Source organism: Atractosteus spatula, chromosome 18 (assembly GCF_055471065.1).
Source record: "Atractosteus spatula isolate fAtrSpa1 chromosome 18, fAtrSpa1.hap1, whole genome shotgun sequence".
NCBI lineage: Eukaryota > Metazoa > Chordata > Actinopteri > Semionotiformes > Lepisosteidae > Atractosteus > Atractosteus spatula.
The window spans coordinates 2,003,906-2,024,835 of record NC_142723.1 but is presented as its reverse complement, the minus strand read 5'-3'; the positions used below and the strand labels follow the sequence as shown (position 1 = coordinate 2,024,835).

General features: G+C 45.8%; 1 protein-coding gene across 1 annotated transcript in view; it reads left to right on the top strand.

Moving 5' to 3' along the window:
- shisa9a (shisa family member 9a) overlaps positions 1–1,723 on the top strand; it is a 79,906-nt gene extending 78,183 nt beyond the window's left edge. Inside the window, exon 4 of the mRNA XM_088936404.1 lies at positions 222–1,723. Coding sequence (XP_088792530.1) covers positions 222–613 — 392 coding nt within the window. The 3' untranslated portion in view covers positions 614–1,723. The remainder of the gene's footprint in view (positions 1–221) is intronic.
- Positions 1,724–20,930: the final 19,207 nt, after the last annotated feature.

Here is a 20,930-nt window from a genome sequence, read left to right as displayed (position 1 = left end):
AGACGCAGCGTATAATAAGACAAATCTTTCACCAATCAAGCTTTACATCAAATTGGACAAGTCATGCAATGATCACTCTTCATGCTGGGAAAAGTGGTTCTGGTATCACTAAAACCATGAGCAATGGCCATTTCCTGTCTGTTAACCCCTGTGATCTTTCTGTCCCCCCCGTCCCCCTGCCCTGTCTGCCCCCCTGCGCGTGTCTGTCTCCGGGCTACCAGCGGAGAAGGCGAACGACGACTTCTACTCCAAGAGGCGGCACCTGGCCGAGCTGGCGGCGAAGGGCAGCCTGCCCCTGCACCCTGTGCGCGTGGACCACGAGCCCAGCCTGCCCTTCAGCCCCGAGGTGACCTTCAGCAAGCAGAACGGCCACAAGTCCAAAAGCAACAAGACGCACATGCACCCGCTGGTCTACGGCTCCAACACCATCGCCAACCCAGGGGCCCTGAAGGGCTGGGGCGACACGGAGACGATGGGCCGTCGGCAGATCTACGGCCCCAAGAAGCCCTGCATGGTGGAGCAGGTCAACGAGCTGCAGAGCGCACGCAGCCAGCACTACCTGCCCCCACAGCCTTACTTTGTCACCAACAGCAAGACGGAGGTGACAGTGTGAGAGCGCCCCCCCCCACACACACACACACCCACCCACTCCCCACGGCCCAGCAGTGAGAGCACGAGAGTGGGCGAGCGAGATGGACGCACAAGGGGGTACGATGGGGGGGGGGGGGTGGCCACACTTTTTTCGCGGCTGTGGCTTTGCCAAGAGGCTGGCCAGGGGCGTGGCGCGGAGGGGGCAGTGTGGGGGACCCCAGCAGCGCAGCCTGCAGGCGCCTGCAGATGTGTGTGTCTTCGCTTTGCGTGTGAGTGTCCGCCTGTGGCAGACGTGCACGGGACTCGCTCGGCGCTGGGGGAGCGGGAGTGGGGGGAGGGGAGAGGGATTGGGGGGTGAGCACAATAATTTTAAGCAGACATCAAATAACACACAGCTAATAAGGATAGTCATCGTCGTCGACATAATAATAGCAATGATTAACAACGTGAACCATAACTGGAGACACAAGAAGACGGACGGTCATGGATGGATGAACCAAAATACACAAGCAATACATAGGTGGTCAACTAAAGACAGCGACAGCACCTGACTCGCGGCAGTTTGAGGGATATTGTCTATAAGCAAACTGCAGTACCTAAATCCACAACTGTGATGCACGACGAGCTCGTGACAAACCGCAGCGAGGGGCACGAGGGGGAGGTCTCTGCGCGTAGACCCCTCAGCAGCTCTCTTCTCCGCGGAGGCCTTGGAAACCTGGGCTTCAGAGCCGCCGTAGCTTCCTGCCTTGTGTCACGGCCAGGGAGCGGGTTAGACGGGCTCTTCCCAGGCCTGGAGCAGAGGGAGGGTCACGAGGAGAGGGGGGGCACGCTCTGGAGCTTTGCATCGGCGGAGGCGCGCGCGAACCCGAGAGACGCTCTCTTCTCGGGACTCTGGGAACGGCACTGCGGGGGCTGCCTGCCAGTCGCGCGAGCGGATGGGATCCTTCGGACCTGTTTCTATGACGCTGGGAGGTGCCTTTCTTGTATTTTTAAAGAGTTTACAGTTAACTTCCGTCTAAGAGCTGAACTCTACGGGCTATTGATGTCTTGTACGGATACAGAAAAAAAAACCACAAAAAAAACCACAAAAACGAAAAAAAAAAACTTCAGCCATTGCAGTTTATGGTATGACGTACTTGCTGTTGATTTGTAAACTTTAACTTTCCTTTCTTTCAGTTGGTAAATCTTTCTGTCCATCGGCTGTGTTAACACACAGGAACAAGAAAGAGAGAATGCAGGACAGACATGGGCTTGATTTTTAATTTTGGACACAGGTGCCACTGCTTACAGCTCGAGTTTTGTAATGGCTTCCCACAGATCCACCCAGTGCTGTGAACCAAGGGACTCCTGTCTGGTGTGTAAATTCTTCCAGGCTGTGTTCACAAGGCTTCTGTTGCTGGCATGGTTCCCAGGCAAAGAAACACAGAGTGAACTCAAATAAGTCTGCTTTATTAAAAGTACAGCAAGCTGAAAGCATTGAAAAAAAACTAAGCAGGTAAGTCCAAAAAAAGAATCGGAAGATGGCGAGTCTTCAAATGCACAGCACTGGTAAGGGATAAATCCTAGATGTACTGTGCCATGATACAATTTCATTAAGCACTGAGACAGTGAGCCCAATACCCCTCCAGTGACACACTGCCAGGAAGGCAGGTATAAGAGAAGGAACCTGGTCCTATGAAATATTGGTCCCATATTTATTTCCAAAAATGCTTGAGTTTTCTTAACCAGAACTGCTGTAAATTGCAATTTAGAAACCTGGTGACTCCAGATCTTCATCATTTGGTAGGGGGTTAGGTGATTGGCCTAGAAAGAATTCTGGGAGGAGGGATTCTAATTTAGAGGCGATCAGTCCTAACCCCACAGATGGAAGCTTCACTCCGCCGGCTCCACAGCCAAATGCAGAAACCATGTCTGAACCTGCGGTCCTCTTGTGTCGAGCTGGATTACTAGTGCAACAACAGCTGCATGCTCGATTGTTCGATTCATCATTAGTAGAGAAAAAATGGCTCACTTTTCCCGATAGTGGGTGAACATTACAGTGCTTGGTGAAATCTTCTGTGCAGAAATACAGTATATCAAGTATTAATGCACAGCTTGAGGCTCAATGATATTTTTTTTGGGGGGGTGGGTGGGGGGGTCTTTAAAATACAGGGGGGCTATGGCAACATCTCCACAGTCAAACACATAACCGGCACTGGCCAAATCAATCCAAAAGGCAGGGTGTTTGTTTTGTCTAGCTAAGCTCTGTTAACTGAAGAGCTCGGGTACTGGTGCTCCAGTCAAAAAAGATCACAGCTTACTTCGGAGATACTGGAAGGCATCAAGTGTTCAGTCAACAGACTTGAGTGACTTCTAACAAGCTCCTGCTCCCCATGTCCACTCCGTCCTTCTCAATGCGGCCTAATTTGAAGCTGTAAAAGGCAGCAATTTACAGCTCATTCAGTGGGGAAGCATGAAAACCGTTTGATTTCTAGATAAGGGTCATGTGTTTGTAGGCTGTGACAATAGCATCTGCATCCATGAACCAGAAAAGGCAATGCAGCTGCCAAGTGTTTGAAATAAGATGTCAGAGATGTTGAGGCTGTTTCTGAAAACACAAAATTTGTTTGGGTTTGATCCGTGCTTTCATAACAAAGACATGCAAGCTTCTTTTGTGGTCTAATCAATAAAGCAATTTAAATGATCACACTGTAATTGAAGAAAATAAATGAAATGTTCATGGAAACAAGAAAAACTGGAAAATGTACAATATGAGGGAAACCAAATCTGAAATTTTCAGCACCCAACTGTTCACCATCATAGCCCAGAATTGCACCCTTGTAATACAAAATTCTGTTCATTGTCAGCACAGGATGTACTGTAGGTTTCACTGGCACAATGTGAAAACCAGCTCCCTCTCATTGATTTCTTGCTTGTTAGTTTGAAATTAGGTGGAAACATGGAATTATTTCTTAATGAGAAAACAATCTATTTTTTGCTAGATAATTTACAGCACCAAGTTCGACCGCAGGCTTTTCTCACACCCCCTGAGCAAACCTGAATTAATGTACTACATCCAGACGAGGACAGATCAGACGTCACTGTGTTCAATCCCTTTCTCCTGCAGTCTTAGTGTTGACCGCGACACACCGATTTGTCATCAGACTCTTTATCACGCCGTCCTGAAAACTCGCCAGATTGCCTTCTCAAATTTCTCTCAACTCCTTGTCTTTCAAAAATGTACATTTTTTAAATTGAAATCAGGAACAAAGAGAGAGAGAGAAAGCAGTTCTGAAGGACTTGCTTTGAAAGAGAAAAAGATTGAAAAAATCAGTTCAGAAAAGTCTAGGACACAGAAAAAAAACACGATATGAAGTGGCCTTGTGATGCAGTTCACTACATTTTTAAGTTCCACTTTCATCAGTGCAGTAGTATTGAAAGAACCCCACAGGTTATCTGCACTCATTGGTCATCACACTTGCATTTCGAATGTGCATCACAGTCCCCACCACTGTTGGGCTCGGGATAAATTATCCAAACTAGGCACTGCAAAAGAAAAGAAACGTTCCACCCTCTGCAGAAGGAGACATTGTTGCTTTGTACTTACTCACAGGGCTCAGTGGGAACTTCCTTCCCAGTCCAAAGATAGAGAGCAATATTATCTTTGCCAGCTGGGTATTTAAACACAATCACAATGGCAACAAGGAGAAGGAAGCTGGAGACCAGTTTTCCTGTTCCATTGGCAATCAGTTTCCATTGGTGTCGGTGTCTAGGTTGAGTTTGCAGCATTTTTAAAACGTTTCAAAAGACGTTGCAGATGGGGACACAGAAGGCAATGGCTAATACGCTGCTTTAAAGTATCAGAAATCACAGGACCGCCCTTTCACTACAGAAAAATGTATTTCCATAGCAGGAAGAGAACGCGTGTTTCAATGGTCGGGTTATGATGTCAGCTGGCAACATTTAAAGCCATTTTGATAGTCATTGGACTGCTGATGTGTTGACAGTGGCCCATCAGCGCCCATCAATTCCTCTTCAGTCTGTGGGCTCCTGGGCCAGAGGAAAGCACGCTGGTACTTGGAAATTTGCAGGGCAAGAACTGGAGGGGTTGCTTCAACAAGCTAGCCTTAGCTGCCCTCCATGCTGTGCAGCCAATACCTCTACAGCTTTCTCAGTCCCTGTCTGTGAACCTGTCCTCTTCATGTGCTTGACTGCTGTCTTGCAGAAGGCGCACAGCATTCTCCCTTTTTTTAAACATCGTGCTTTGGGGATTAAGCTTTCAGGGAGGCAGCCTATTCGATTTTATTTCCAGGCCACATAAAGTTGACCGGTCAGGGTTGGCGTATTTTTGAGGAGCCGCAGGTTCGCACGGAAAGGGCAACAGATGAAATATCCCACAGCACACAAAGCAGTTGTTGGAGCACATTTCAGCCACACGTTTCCACACACAAGCACACCTGCCCTGCGAAGCCCCATATATCTTCACCTCACACCATCGTGTGCTTGAGGTGAGGTGTGTGTTCAGTGTCAAGTTTGTGCAAGGCAAAAGGATGTATAACACAGGAAAGGATAAAGAGGGAATGTGGACCTCTGAGCAAACTACTAAAACAATTTGAAGGCGAAAGAGAAAAAGAGAATGAACTTTCTAGCAAAGAACAGAATCCAGCATCGATTTACAGCTGTAACTCTCAACTACAAGACTCTCTAGTAACAAACACTATTACCCATCTCTTTACACAAAGTTAGCCACTTTTGATCAGAAGCTTTCCAAATGTAGGGGTGTGAGTCTTCTGATTGAGGACTCATATCCCTTGCACGTAATTGCAAGTCTGCAGGCTAATCCAAATTCCTTGCTGGCTCTTGTTCACTGTAGAACAGGTGGCTGGAATCAGACAGCAGATGAGCAGCCCTATTTCGGAGGCAGGGCAGTGAAAGATGCCAAAGTTCTGCTCCACTGAAGAGAGAGAGAGCTAGATTGTGACTGAAGGAGCCTGTGCTCTAATTAGAAAAATCAAGTCCCCCACCCCCCCCCCCCCAGCCCCATCAGTGATCTGTAATGAAAGAGAACTGAAAAAAAACAGCAGAAGTTTGGATCGTTTTCCTTCAGCAATCTTGAGCATTGTGTATGTTTGCAATTTATAGTTCATTCCACATTGACTTCACCAGATGAGTGTAGAAGACCGTGTATGCATTACTGTCTGCAATGGTCTCGCACCTAAATCAGGCGGTTTGGTTTGCTGATAAATGCAGTGCTGAATGATGAGCTCATATTTTAAATATAGTAACTTTTATGTAATTTAAGTCATCTTTCCTGCCAAAGGCAGAGGAAAACTGTGTAAAAAAAAAAGAAAAGTGTTTTGATATACCGTATCTATTAATAACATCTGTTATTTCCATTCAGAATCTTCAAAGGCAATCAACAGAGAATACAAGTTGAGGACCATTGCAAAGTGTATTTAAAATCAATTCTCGTTTTTGGACATTAAAGCATTCTACCAACTCTTCCTGCAAAAGAGAGCGCTGATCTGGACACTAGAGCCTGTAGCTGAGACTCCTAAATCCTCTGGTAGCCAGGGGTTTATACTTTAATAGCCCTGGCAATGACATTGTGATTAGCAGAAGCTGGCCTGCTCTGTGGAAGAACGTCACCGGATCTGTGGCACACACTTGTACCATGTAATGAGAGCTAATCTGCTTGTCCAAAATGCTAGTTTGATGTCCATGTCAGCTCAATTAACAGGGGGAGGGTGCTGGGTCTTTCTTCCTCATGCGCCCCACAGATTCTCAATCAATTTCTCATTTGTCCCAGATGGTTTTGTTAAGAAAAGAGTAGGCTGACCTTTAAATGGAAATTGTTTTTGCCTCCTTTGCCCTTATCTATCTTTGCTGCCACGGCATCTGTCCCATAGCCAGGGAGCTCCACTGAGGAGAATGCCGCAGCCCACTGTGTAACCGTTTGCTGTCATTAGCAAGACGTGGGCCTCAAATACAGCTCTCTCCCAGCAGCTTTCTTCTCCTTCCCTGGCCACGTGCACGCTTAAAGCACCCGCAGAGAACCCTGATCATGGGGTTTGCTTACCCTTGAACCCGGGTCCCAGAAATGTCAGAAATACAGGAGACCGTAGGCTTTCACTCCCTCACCTCTGGTAAAAGCAAGTACAGGGTTAGGTAGTCTTTACATTTTTGGGAAGGGTGGGTGTTGTTCCCCAGATTTCTGTCGGAGTCGATGCAGACGTGCAGTCGTTCCCTAATGTGCCTCAAACGCACTGCCACAGCCTTCTGTACCAAATCTGATACTGTATGTCCCAGCCATGGAGTCCCCTAGAAGTATTGATTTACCTGGATAAGAGGACTCTGCCTAGTGGTCTCTGAAGATAAACCTCTTCTTGCTAATACTGTCTGTGCTCAAAGAGAATACTGATCATATCTAAAGGCTAGGAAGTGCTTTGTATTAATGCAGAATACCACACCGAAACGTCTGCTACGGTATAATAAATAAATGTTTTAACTCTGGCCTTGCTGTTATGGTGTCTCACACTGTGCTTCCATCCTGATTTTACATGCTGTTAATAATGAAGGACTGACTGCTTCTGTTTGGCAATCATTAATTTTTCAGCAAATCGGCCTATAATTAATGTCAGTTTAATTTTTTTGTGAAAAGATATATTAGATTTTTTCCAAAGGGAGAGCACATACTGCAGAATTATGTATTCTGTTTAAGGGAGAAAGCTACATACTGTATCTACCAATTTTATCTGATATTCTTTAATCATGACGGTATTCCAATACGAACTTATCTTCGCCAGCTCCCACACTGAGCCACAGGTTACTGTGTGCAGGCTGCCTGTGGCCAGGGGGTTAGTGGAAAGAGCTTTTCAGTTAGCCCTCTCAAATTCTGTCAGGGAAAAAATACTAAACACACAGTTCATATTCCCCCTTTTAAGAGAATGCTCACAAGGAAAGAAAAGATCAAAGAATATTTTAGTACGTCTTCCAGTAACTCCAACAAACCACCTAAGACTAGAAAGAGCACGTGTGAACTGTGCACAGAATAAAGGTAAAAATGCAGACATGCTGTTTCTGAGCAACACTTTGTATTCCAGTCTCCTCATTAATTGGCTGGTAGTCTAAGGAGTTGATCTGCAAGGCCGCTAATCTGCGCTGGGTGGGGTTTCCAACATGAGCTGCGATTCATTAGAAGATACAAAAGCAGAGAATTGTTTATGACATTAGTTACAGTTTATAGTCTGCAGGTTCAGCTCATCCCTGCCTCTGTAAAAGCACAGAGAACACATGCTTTACTCCTTAACCCTACACAGCATCGCTTTGCACATAAGCACACACCCAAGATCCTGGAGAGCTGCTCATAACACACATTTCATCACTTGCAAAGCAGAAAAATTAAGGGAGAGAGATGTTGCCACATTTTATTCTCCTCACATTCTCCTCTTTGCTCTTTTTTAAAAATATGATACTATGTAATAAGAACTATGTAATAAGAAGGTTGTAACATTATAATACCATTGTAATTACAAGGGTGTAAAAGAACTTTAACAAGGGTGCAAGGCAAAGTGCTCTGGATGTGGTACTGGGTCATGTCAAACCCCACCACTCACTTTAGGTCCAGAGGAAGTCCGAGCTTTCCAGGAAATATATGGAATAGTCCATCGGATCAAAACTTGATGTTGTGGAACCGTTAGTAGACGCAGGTGCTGGCTTTGGAATTACGGAACTGTCTGCTGTCTAAAGACATGTGTCAGCCAGGGCAGAGAGAGAGGACGCAGCGAAGAGTCAGATTTGCTCTGACCTCAGAGACAGACAACATGTCTCGCTGCAGAGAAACTGGCAGCAGACTCGCTGAATCGCCCCTTCTATTGCAGGGCCCTATAAATAACCTGTGAGGCGGAAACCAGCGGTTATTGTCGTGTGTTCATTTGCTGCTTTATGATTTTCGTTTGTCAGAGAAAAGTAACGCTTTTGAGTAGAACGAGAGAATAAAGACTGTGAATCAAAAGGAAGAATCACCGAGAAAGTGTATTCGGAGGTTTTCATATGGCTCCTGTTCAAGACGTGGGACTCTGGAGGTACAGAAGTTCTGCTCGTACTGTTTTCAAAGAAGTTCAGACCAGTTCATTTAGCTCTTCTACAACAACCATACACATTTCACTCGTTTTTTTAATGAATTGAGGCTGTTTTTCAAAGGACAGTGTTTTTTTTTTAAATACGGTTCTTAAGAAACAAATAACTTAAAAAATGATTTTTTTCATGCTGCAATAATTCTCCATCATCACACTGTATGTGGAATAGAACTGAAATACATACATATCTATACATTGAGCAAGTGCTACAGCAGGTTTTCACAAAGTTCATATTTTCAGCTGTAGATTCTAAATATTTCTTATTCTTCATTTTCCCTACGAGTGAGTTATTATTGAATCGGACCATACTGTAAGCACCTCCGCTGACCACGGACAGATTCATATAGCAAACTGCAAAAAACATGGCTTTGGTGCCAACGGGGGACAGATAACCATAATTCTCACCTAGACATATGGGGGCTCTGGAGAGCCACAGACTGATGAACCCCCCCGTTACCCATAATGAAATCCCCAGCCCTCCTCCCACCTGCTCTCAGCTGGCTGTGACCCTGGCCTGGCTCCCCCTGTCTGTTGGCACAGCCTGGACTGAAACCTGCTATCTCCTCCCTGTGTATAACTACAGTAGATTTCCAGAAACTGCTACAGAAAACTGCCATAACGCTTTTTAAACCTGTCAGGCTTCTACAAAACTGATTAGTGTCCGGGCCGAAACAGGAGCTCCAGAAACTATGCATTATTGTCCAGCCTCCTCAAGGCTGGAACTCAGCCTGCTCTGAGATCGCAGTGGAAAAGCTACCATTTCATTCCCACGCAGAGCTGTAATATACCTGTGAATAAACGAGACTGTGTCAAACGCCAAGGGAGACATCATTGCAGCTGTTTGGTTTTTACTCCGTCCCAACCCCTCAAAAAGACTCTATTTCTTTTCTTAGCTTTGTCCTGTTTAACTTCAGATATGAACTAGATTAGAGACCTATTTATCATGCAGTATCAGAGATTAAAACTCTATTTTTTGTTATTACTAAAACCGTGACTTCATATCGCATTTGTTTTTTTGTTTTTTTAAAAAAAAAAGCTAATAAAATATTTAGCTCTCTCTGTGGTCTTTCCTTTTGTTTTCACGATTACTGAAGTGCATAACCATCTGTTTCCAGTCCTTCCCAAAAGCCCCCCCCCCCTTCTTTAATTTGTAAGATTAATCAATTGAGTAACTGTATGTTTTGTTAAAAGTGGACCAGTGTTTGTCGCATCATATCATGGGCAGTTCTGCTAGTGTTAATATATTTATTTCTCTGCCTACTCTGGTTTTCTGTTGACTGTTTGGGGGTTTCTCTCAGAATGTTGATTTGTAACCTATCTATATTCACTGTACAATATTTAAATTTCTTACGTGGCAATAAAACGGAATACAGACCTTCTTTGAAATGGGCTGCCTGGTTTGTGCAAGGTGATGGTCTCCATTAACACGCGTCATCTCGCTAGTCGCCTCCAGAGCGGCGCCCTTCAAATAGCTCTGCTCTTCACAGCTGCTGAGCTGGTGCCGGGAAGTGAACATGTCCTTGGAATTCCTTCCCAGCTGCTGTCTAGCTTGCTGGGAAGGGTTTACCTTGAGACAAGCGCAGTGCCAGGCTGAAGAATACGGCACAGCGAGACAGGCGGGCTCCAGGATCGTGCACACAGAGCCAGTCTGGGGATCTGGACCAAACTCTCCCTGCTTCTCAGTTTGACCCATTTCAGGCTTTTAGAACCTGCAGACCCTGGCATAGACACAACCCAATGCTCAAGCAGAAGATGATTTCATCTGCTATTATTGTAACTTCAGGTTTGTCTGCAACAGGGTTAATAAATGTGACATAACCAGTCCACAATCTGAGCCCATCCATGTGTTTTCGACAGTAAAAACCCAGACCTCCCGAGCTGCAGCAGACTTATCTCCTGTCCCTCAGAATTTGATCTTTACCATCGAAAATTCCATGGCTCTTACAAACCACTGAATATTCATACCCTCACTCTCACGGGTAAATCAGACCCAAAGCCTAATGATGCCTGCAGCACATGAAAGTGCTGTCTGAAAAAGGCCCTTGTTTGAGAACAACTGAGCTCCAGAGAGGGCAGTGTGGTAAATGAAGACGTCTAAGATTTCTATTGTTCTTCCATGAGATGAGTATTGTGAACCAGCCCAGCTAGGCACATTGCAGAAGCTGAGACAACAAATGTGCAAGGCTTCTGTGGAAGAGCAGAGGAAGAATAAAATGTCTTACTACCTGCCACTCCTACTGGTAATACGAGCACCGCACCCTGTGCCAGGATACTTTCACTACCTTCCCCTACGACCCCTCTGTCCCTGAACTGCAGCTCTCAGCAGACCTGAGGAGAAGAGTCCTCGCTGATCTCCTGCTTACAAGATCCAGTCAAGCCTGGAACACCGGGAAGCATGCTGTTTGAGAATGTGAGAACGACCCTGCCCTACGGGAATCCCAAGGGGTGCAGCTCCGACAGTTTGGTGCCTCCACAAGGCAGGAGGAATTACTGGCTTTTCATTCCCCGAAAACGAGGATCAGGTGAAATGTGCAGGGACTGAGCAAGCGTATCATAACGCTGTACACCTTTCTGAAATGGACATCAATACAGCAAGAGTATAAATATCAATCATAGTACACCCCCCCAAAAAAATAAAATTTTTGGATGGATGACGGTGGAAAGTGTGTTGAATGTGCTACAATATCACATTACAATTTCCGCTACAGCCTCAGCACGGCTTCTTAACACCAACTCCACGCTGACAGCACTGTCGGTGAAAAGGCAGTCCCAGTCACAACACTCAGCTTAAGCTATTTGTCTTCACTTGGAGTGAATGGAAGGGATTCAATTTCCTTATTAAGAAGAAGCTGTTTAACATCCCCAAATAACTGTAAGTTCATTAGAGGGGGAAGCTCATTTTCTCCCTTCACCTGCCAGTGGGTTAGGCTCTTGACAAGCTGGCCAGGTGGAAACGGACTTTCCCAACAGTGAACCACAGCCTGTTAATGAGGAGCTGTCGCTCCTACAGAGTGGCCACACACAGGCAGCATGTGCGAGACATCGTTTGGCATAGGTCACGTCGCCGAGGGAACAACAATCTGACCACGAGGGTGAGGCTGACCGAACACCCCTCGCTTTCAACAGGAATGAGTCAGGGAGCTGCGGCAAGGGTGCAGGGTGACAGGAGGGGTGTGAGAGAAATGTCCAAAGGGAAGCTCAGGAAATATATATATATAAGGTGAGATGCACTGTATATAAGTCTGCTAATGGAAGTATGTGAGATTAGGATCTGAATTTCCTCCTGAATGTATGTTAAAAATCTCCACATGCAGTCAAACCCTTGCAATATTTGTAACATTGTCAGTCTTTCAAATGCAAAGTCAGGGACTGCAACTTGAAATCCATGTAACAGTTCAAACTGTTGCACTACACCATAACCTTCCTTCTCCACCGACCCGGTGAGTGACAAGTCCCGATTCCTGTGTCTTGCCGAAAGTCGGATGCCTTTGCTTCCTTTCAAGTCCACGCAGCCAGCCAGCCAGCAGGCAGGGAGGGATTTTCAAAAACTCCCATCCTCACAGGCGGTTTTAATTCAAAAGCAGAGGCACCCCCACGCTACAGTGCGCTTCAGACGGGGAGCTGCCCAAGCGTTTGACGCCGCTGGCTGCGAGGCCAGAGGCACTGCGCTCCAGTCGCGCAGAATCGCGCCACCAGCCCGTTCCCTTCCTTTGTGCCGCCTAGCGGGGAGGGAAGATGGCACAGGAGAGCCCAGGCGCCCAGGTAAAGATGGCAGTCTTTCGGCGATCAAGCTCCGCAGGAAGTGTCGGACGCCAGTGGGAAACCAGGACGCGGAGCGAACGCAGAAGGCGCGCGTCCGGCCCATTACTGATCACACGGGTGACGGCTTTTCACCAGCTCTGCTCCCCTGGGCGAAGCACGGGCAAACGCTGCAGGGTTGCGTCGACCTAATAACGACGCAAGCAGAGTGAGAGTCAAGTGCGCTTGAGACGAATTCGGTGTGCCGGCGACCTGTCTGCAGAGCGGAGAGGCGGCCCGAGAGACCGAGGCGCTCCTGTGGCAAAGCTGGCGTGACTGTCGCCGTCCTCTCCCCCTCTCCAGTCTCCCCGCATCCACCGGCACCCGTTCCGATCGGACTGGCCAGGCACGGTGACGGGACGCGCAGGCAGATCCGAGGGATGTGATTCGAAGCAGGCACATAACTAATGCTGCTCCAGGTGGAGAAATATTTCGTTTTCCTGCCACCCTCGTAATAATAATAATAATAATAATAATAAACCAAGCCTAACTCAGTAGGAGTCTCTCATGCACTGGATGTTTACTGGGCAGAGGGTGGACAAGACAGCTGCGGCAGTCAGACACACTGTTGGCACTCCCCCACACCTCCGCTCTCCCGGCCTCTTTGCTGTAGCTGATTAAAGCCCTTGATTAATTAAAGCCAGTGTGAGTTTAGAAAATTATGGTAATTTATTGCTGCTGTCTCTGACAGGACTCGCCATGAATAGCAAGATGTCATATTTCCTTGAACCCGGAGCATAATTACAGTATTTATTTAAGGGATTTACAGGTAAATGTGATGGCCTGCACATTCATGTTTCTGCGTGCGAGTGTTTGTGTCGGCATCATTTCAGATGTTGAATTCTTACACCCGGCCGCGTTTGAACTTTCTTTGCCTAAAATGTCACGTTAATTACCGTAATCCGTACAGCTCCTGCAAAAAAAAAACCACCCTGCATTTCCGAGCCGTACAGCACCATCAGGCCAACAGACCACTGGGTACCGTGTCACAAGACAGACACGAGAATTCACATGAAAGATCTCCATCCTTCGCCACAGCGGCGATTTCCTTAATCGCAAGGCACTCGTCGAAATGAATTACGGGGGCAAACACGGGGGAGTTGTTGTCTAGAAGCTGAAGTGGAGTGGCGCCTTCTGCGGGTGATCAATCTGAAATGCTCCCCGAAAGGAAACAAAATACCCCCAAACTCTGGATAGAAGCCAAACGTTGCCACGGTGACAGAACGGGTAGTGACTGCTCAGAAACCTATTCCTGTGTTGCCATGGAAACAACACTGGATCAGCAGGTTTATGCTATATGCTATATATCTTTAAATACCTGCCCTGTTTATCTTTACACATATGTTGCCTGGATTAGATCACAATAACACAGATGCCAAAATGACGATGTTTACCGCAACCGCACACGCTGTATGCGTGTTGTGAAAATGCATTTAAAAAAAAAAATCTATCGACATCATAAGCATGTCAAACATTACATTACAACGCGTTTGTGGACACTCGAACTGTAAGTTCAGCTGAAGTGGGGATCATTTTGTTGAATGTCTCGGAAACAATACTATCCATCGCACCCAATCCGGCAGAAGCAACAGTTATCTTATTTATTCTTGCAAGGGTCGAGTCAGGGTGGCGAAGTTGGTAAATTGCATTAGGGCGCAGATGCGTGGTTCTCTGAAGTTCCTCAAGAAAGGAGAAAAAACAGGACACAGTTTACACTGAGTTTTCCCTCTAATTGTCTTTTTTGCAGCACAGCCCGTTTTTTTCCCAATCGATTCTCTAGTAAAATCTCATCTTTTCTAATTTACTCTGCTTCAGCGACTTGTGCTCAGGATCATCAGGCAAGGAAGGCAAAATATTCTTTTTTTTGTTGTTGTTGTTGTTGCGACCACTTTAATAAAAAGAAAAACAACGTGGCTTTGAACCGTGTGCCCCGTGTTGTGTGGGAGACGGCCAGCTCTCCACGGAGGACGGGGCTGAACCCCTCAACGGTACCGAGCCGCGATACAACACGAGCAGCAAAAGCAGATCAAGCAAGACACAAGTGACTGCTAATTGATAATTTGGGGAGTTTCAGCAATTTTAATACTGCATGATTGCTATTACCTTCAGCTCAACTTCAGAGACGTCTTGGGGCTTTGAAGCTGCGCTGGTGGTTGAAACGTTTTATTTCTAGACGCGTGGCGCAAACAGGCGCGTCACGGGTGCGGGCTGTCAGGGAGCGAGAAAAAAAATAACCTAAGAGGTGGAACAAGGCGTGTAGCCTTTTTCTAAAACTGAAAAAGTGCGATTAACGGGTTTTTTTTTTTTGCAGAAACCCTAATGCGGTTTTATACTCGCCAGCTAATCAGTTTGGTGAACTGGAACTGTCAGACGACTCGCGAAGAAACGTCTATCACGGCACCACAAAGGAACGAGGTGACTGAATGAGGATGTTTTAAAACGGACCGCAGAGTAACTGCATAAACGCAGCTCCTGATGGAAGGTCATCGCGCACGGTTTTAATTAACATTGTTAATTGACAGCTCCCTTCTCTACTCAGCCTCGATCATCATCAAATTAAGCGACTTTCCGTAATTTCTTCATCTGAACTGCCAAAAAGTGACAGGAGTGAGTGAATTTATAGCTTTTCTGCCACAGCAGAGACAGTGGTTGTGAAGTTAGAAGAGCTACCCACACAGCAAGGGCCAGAGAAAGCTGGAACTGCTGATGTTGCAGAAGTCCAGAATTTTAAAGAGGTTTTATTTTGGTCATGATCATGTTCACAGTCTCATATAAAATGTGCCATGTACAGTAGTTTAGGGGCACTAAGCAGTTCTGCGATGATAATTGCTTGAATTCCTTTCTGCTGTGCCGTTTCCCTGCCTCCTGGCAAAATTCATTCTTGCATTGTTCCCCCTACATCTCTTTAAATGAAGTGTCACTCAGCGACGTGTGCATTATTCAGGAGGCGCCCTGCCTGCTAAGCAAGGGCTCATTTTCAGGGCCGTTGGGTTCAGCACCATCACTCCTGCATCAGGTGCGAAAGTTTTCTTTGTCAATCCGAAGATCCAATCAAGTAGGCATCAGGTGATCAAAGGCGAAAACGAATGGCACAGAATTTACTTTTAATAGATCTTGCTGCATAAACAGATTTGCTGGTCCAATAACGAAGGTAGAGAAAAAACCTTTGGAGCCTCCTTAAGAACAATGAAGGTCAACAGATTCAGGCTAAACTGATTACACTTATCTGGTTAAATGGTGAATTTACTAATCCAAGAGCCTGATTATTTCTTCAAAAGTCTTAAAAAGACTGCTCACAGCATGCCTTGGTGGTAGGTTTGATATAAAGGGGTTTCTTGGAGAAAACTGCTCAGTCTGAGTGAAACGTGCTGGACAATTCTTTCTCTGTCAATGATCTTTGCAACATTGCTTCTAATCACGTTGCCTAACAGCCCACACCCAAAAAACTTTTTGCAGCAAGCAAAGAGAAAGGAGATCATTTTCTGTGCAGCTCATATCCATATATCAGAAAATTCAGCCTGCCCAATTAAAGCTCTTAAACCGGAGCTCTGCACTGCACTGTTCAGCACAATCTGTAACCAATGTATCATCTGTAGAACCCACCAAATGCGGGACCTCTTGCAAATCACACATCACTAAAATGAAAGGAAGTGCACAGAGCAGAGTCTGTGTCCCAGTGCTGTCACATTATTAGCATGAAGCTCCTAGCCAGCTCACTGCTCAAGGACAAGCGATCACCTGGACAGCAGTCCCTCAAAGACTCTACACTCTGTAGAGTAAATAGGCTGTTTTAGAAATCAACACAAGAACACAAGAAAAGTTATAAAGAGAGAAGTCAGCTCAGCCCATTTAGTTGCTAGTAGGAACACCAGGATCTTACTGACAGGAAGGGGAATATGTATATATAGCATTTCTTTAATTGAGCTCCTCCTTCAGGAGCAAAGAAAAGTTGGGCTGGGCAAAAACACCACAGTAGCATTTTAACCCTTTACAATGCAAGGCTGAATTTTCAAGAGGTACTCCTGCCACTTAGGAAAACAGACTGGCACCAGGGTCACTTCCATTACAGTCCCCACATGGGGAGTCACTTTGAGCTCATTGCTGCTGCAGATGTGTTTGAGAGATTAAATTGCTAGTGGGTAGCATTCCCCTTGTGTGCTGAAATGAGCCGCATCCATAAATCCACCGTTATTTTCTACGCGGGATGAGATGGCATCCGTTTGGTGCAGAACTGTCGGAGCCGTGCTGCACAACGGATTCTCCACGGAGCATTCAGTTTGGTATTTTCCAGCAGCAGCGCTGTTCGGCCAAGAATCTGTCACACACCTGAGCCCATGCAGGGAGTTCTCCTTCTGGCCTGGAACACAGGTCTATTTCTCATCATCGCCTACGGGCAGTGTTACAGAGCTGAGAGCTGGGGTTCAGAGGCCTGAATTTCAGCTCCCTCAGTAGTTCCAATACACAGTACTAAAACTACAGCCTCTTCAAAATAGCATGGAGCATTTCTGAAGTGTGGCAGAACTGTAAATAACAACCAGGGGAACATTTACCGAAATGAACGGTCTATTAATTTCGTTCTTTTACAGAGAGCCGTCCTGCTGAACCACTCTGCCGCCAGTTCTGAATATAGAGTGTGAGCTTTATTCTGCTCCGCCAAAAACTAGACTGGAAAACCGGAAAGTAAATTGGCAAGACTGACTTGAATTGACCTTAACGACAAGCCCTAAAGTGCAAATTGAAAGGCGTTGCATTTAAATATTGATCTTTATTATGTTGGCGGATGAGGATGTTTGAAAGCAGAATTCACACTGGAACGCATTTGCATTCGGTTTTGAGCCTGGGCTGGGCAGAGAGGGCCCCTACCTGCTCTACACCAGGGCTCTGAACCAGAGAGCCCCAGGACACTTAACTGAACTGCCACTCTGTGGTATCCTTTGTCTCTCCTAAGAGCTGAGAAGAGTTGTCCAACAAGGAGAGCGCAGAGGCTTCTCAAGAAATAAAAAATACCTTTAATTGACAATTTTGTCTGCAGCGATAGGAATCATTCATTCTCTTTTTAATCTGCTTCCCTTCAATATCCTCTGGTGATTTACTCAGTCGATCCCAGACAGAACAAATGAAAAGCACGTGCTCTGAAATTTCCTCTAAAAATACGAATAAGGAAGAGGATTATACTTATAACAGTCTGAAATGTTTCGATAAAAAGCTTTTTGGGGAGATAGCTGGAATATCAGTATATTACCCAATTATCTGTTTAAACATTTAAATCTATTCATCTTAAATTGCTGAAGTTCTCATGCCCCATTATATCATTCTAAACAAAAAGAAAACATTTTAAGAGGGAACATTATCAAATATTACTCCTCCGACAGAGCACATAATCACATTTTCTCTATCTCAAAAGCAGTTGTTTCCCTCCCTCTTGTTAAACGATACAGCACGAGACTGAAGTGCTGAAAAGAAAGGCATTGATTCTATTCTTCAGAAAGGCCTCCATCTTCCTGGTGACCTGCAAACGCTCACTGATAAGCCAGATCCCTATTCTACAGGCTCCTGTAGTTTTCAATCAGTCTTCTCCATCTGAATGCAGATTGCTTTTGAAAGAGATAAGAAGGGAAAATATATCCTCTTCTCTTATGGTAAAAAACACCAGTAAATGAAAAGTTACCATGAAAGTCCTTCATACAGAGAACAGAAACTTACATATATTATCAAAACATAGAACTGCAGCTAGACTGGACATCATGTCCAGCTAAACCCCCTGGTGTTGATCACTTGTTTATTGTTTTCCACACAGTGCAGCTATGACTCTGTAAAAAAGCATCTCAGTGCAGTGTTTCAATCGCATTTGCTGTAAGAGTCAGACTTCTCAAATGCAAGAGTGGAGATTAAGGGGATGGAATGCACACACAGTCCTTGTTTGGCCCCTAGAAGACTTTAAAAAGAAAAAGCACACCCAGGTTGAATTAAAAAGTGTCTGACAGCTGAAGTGATATAGACCTCTCATTCGCTAAAGGCAAACACGATGTATATTATGTTTAGCATATATAAATAGCAAATGCTACGTATATGACGTAAATCATGTTTTGTATATTTCGCATCCCACAGGCTGTCTCAAAGAGCCGCAGACTGTCTGACTAGAGCTTGAGTTCAGGGGTTCCCACACCTAATTCCACACCTGATGTGTCCGAGATCTTAAGTTGCTTATGAATTGCAAATGTCGGGATGCAAACCCCAGCATGTTTCCAAAACTGAAAGCAATTCCAAGAGTCCTGTGATCACGTCAGTCCGTGATTGCATGATGTAACTCGGAGCTGAGCTGGAGGAGAAGCCAGCAGGTGAGTGGTATTTCCCAGGTCTGGGGACAGGAACCCTGCTCAATGGGCGTGCGGCCTCTGGGACTGGACCCTGCGGAAAGGCTTTCTCTTTGTTTCTGCATCAGTGCATGAAAATACACATGCTCTTGGGGAGGGAATGATTCAGTGGCACTGAACCGAGGGGATAAATATCCAGTAAAAAAAAGACAGATTGGAGGACACCGCACGAGGACATTTGAATAGTTGCGGGGCTGATAAATGTTTGCCCTGAGCGTTTTCCGTCCTCCAGGCAAATTGAAAAATAGGCCTGTGTTGCAGCCGAGAGGAAGGGGAATGTGAGTCAGGAGTCTGCATAATCTAAATGAAATATACTGAGAGGGTGCAGAAAACCCACTCAATTCCACTGCCACCCCCTCTCCAATTCTTACGAAGAAGAGGCTTAAGCCTGGGTAGGGGAGGAAGGCAATCAAAAGAAAATCAAGACATTCATTCTATTTCTCCTTTGCGAGCAGGTATATAATTCACTTTAGTTCCCGTTGTGTATAAAGTTCTCTCTCTGCCCGTGCTGTCTAGAGCTACCAGGTCCCCTTTCTCTCCTTCTCCCTCTCCCTCTTTTGTCACGATCTGCCCGGATGAGAACATTTGCCTTTTTTTTTTTTACCCAGTGCAGCTTTTGTTCTCAGCCTCGTCTCTTTTTAATCTCCGTGTCAAAAAAAAAACAAAAACAACAACCCAAGGGGTCCCTCGGAATGCATGAGGAGCCAGATATGAGAAATGAAACTCATCATTTCGCACGTAAATAATACCAAATGAATTAGAAGCAACTGCCACCTCGAAATTTAATCAAGATGCATGGAAATGCCGAGTTTCCGAGCGGCAGCAATGCGATCCCGCCTGCCTTCTGAGAGTCCGCAGTACACGTCTCGGAGCTGAGCGCTGGGGGAGCCATTTATATTTAAGCACGCAGGCAGAGAAGAGCTGCTTCGGTAGGTACGCCGGTGTACATGTACCATGCCCATTGCAAATGTCTGATTTTTCATTACCACAACCACTGCCTCCCCCTCAGTAAATTTCACACCCCGCATTGGAGCTGACCTGGCCGCACTCCTGTGACAGCTTCTCTGCCCCAGGACTGGGCCGCAAGCCCTCAGTCACAGATGGCCGAAAGGCAGAAGGAGCTGCTAATGCTAAGTTAAATGAGTCACAAATGGACGATTTGTTATAGGTTCGTTATGTCTAGTTTGGATCAATAGATTTTTAATCCAATTGATTACTCGATTGGTGCTTTTGCCAATGCTGAAGGCAAACAAACGAGTCATGTCCTTGGAGGCGAGCCTGCTTGATAGCAGAAAACGTGTCTCCTCTATGTCAGAACACAATTAGAACAGGAATCCTGATTGGACAGGGGGAGGGGGAGAGGGGTGCTTCTGTCCCGCTGGTGACAATAAACACCTCAAGAAAACATTTTCATGACACTAACCTCGAAGACGGCTTGGCGGTTACAAGATGATGTAATCGTCTACGGAACTGGAGAGGGCTGCGTTCTCCTACAGGGAGCAGCAGAATTCACGGCTGTTCGGAGGAGGTGCTGTGTGGCACCACAGCAGGAAATCTGGCTGCTCATCCGCACGCTTGTTCCATTGGGCCAGCATTTGTGCCAGGAATTCCCGCTGTACCTGACGCTATGGGCATGATTTATGCTCTTAGTTTCAAGTAAAGGATGAAATAAATCAATCAGTCAAGTCATCGTCCTAGTCTGTGCGCAACTGAGATCACACTTAATGCTCTGATGGAGCTGCTCAGGGAGGCATCGATCTTGCTAGGATAAAGGAGAGCTGGTAATGCTTTAAATTGAGGTGCAAAAGATGTTCTATGAGTGATTAATGTACAGAATGCAGCCTACAGTAGAATGCTAATAAAGATTCTAAACATGCACAGTAGTGGGCATATTAACCCTAACACTAAAATGAACACTAACATTAATCCAGCGTAAGCACTGCTGAAGAACTCCATGCACTTGTCTGTTTTCAGTCTGCTTGTCCAGGGTACAGAAACAGCATGGCGAGTAGGGAGGAACAGATATCAGATATCTCTCTCCTCCTGCAGG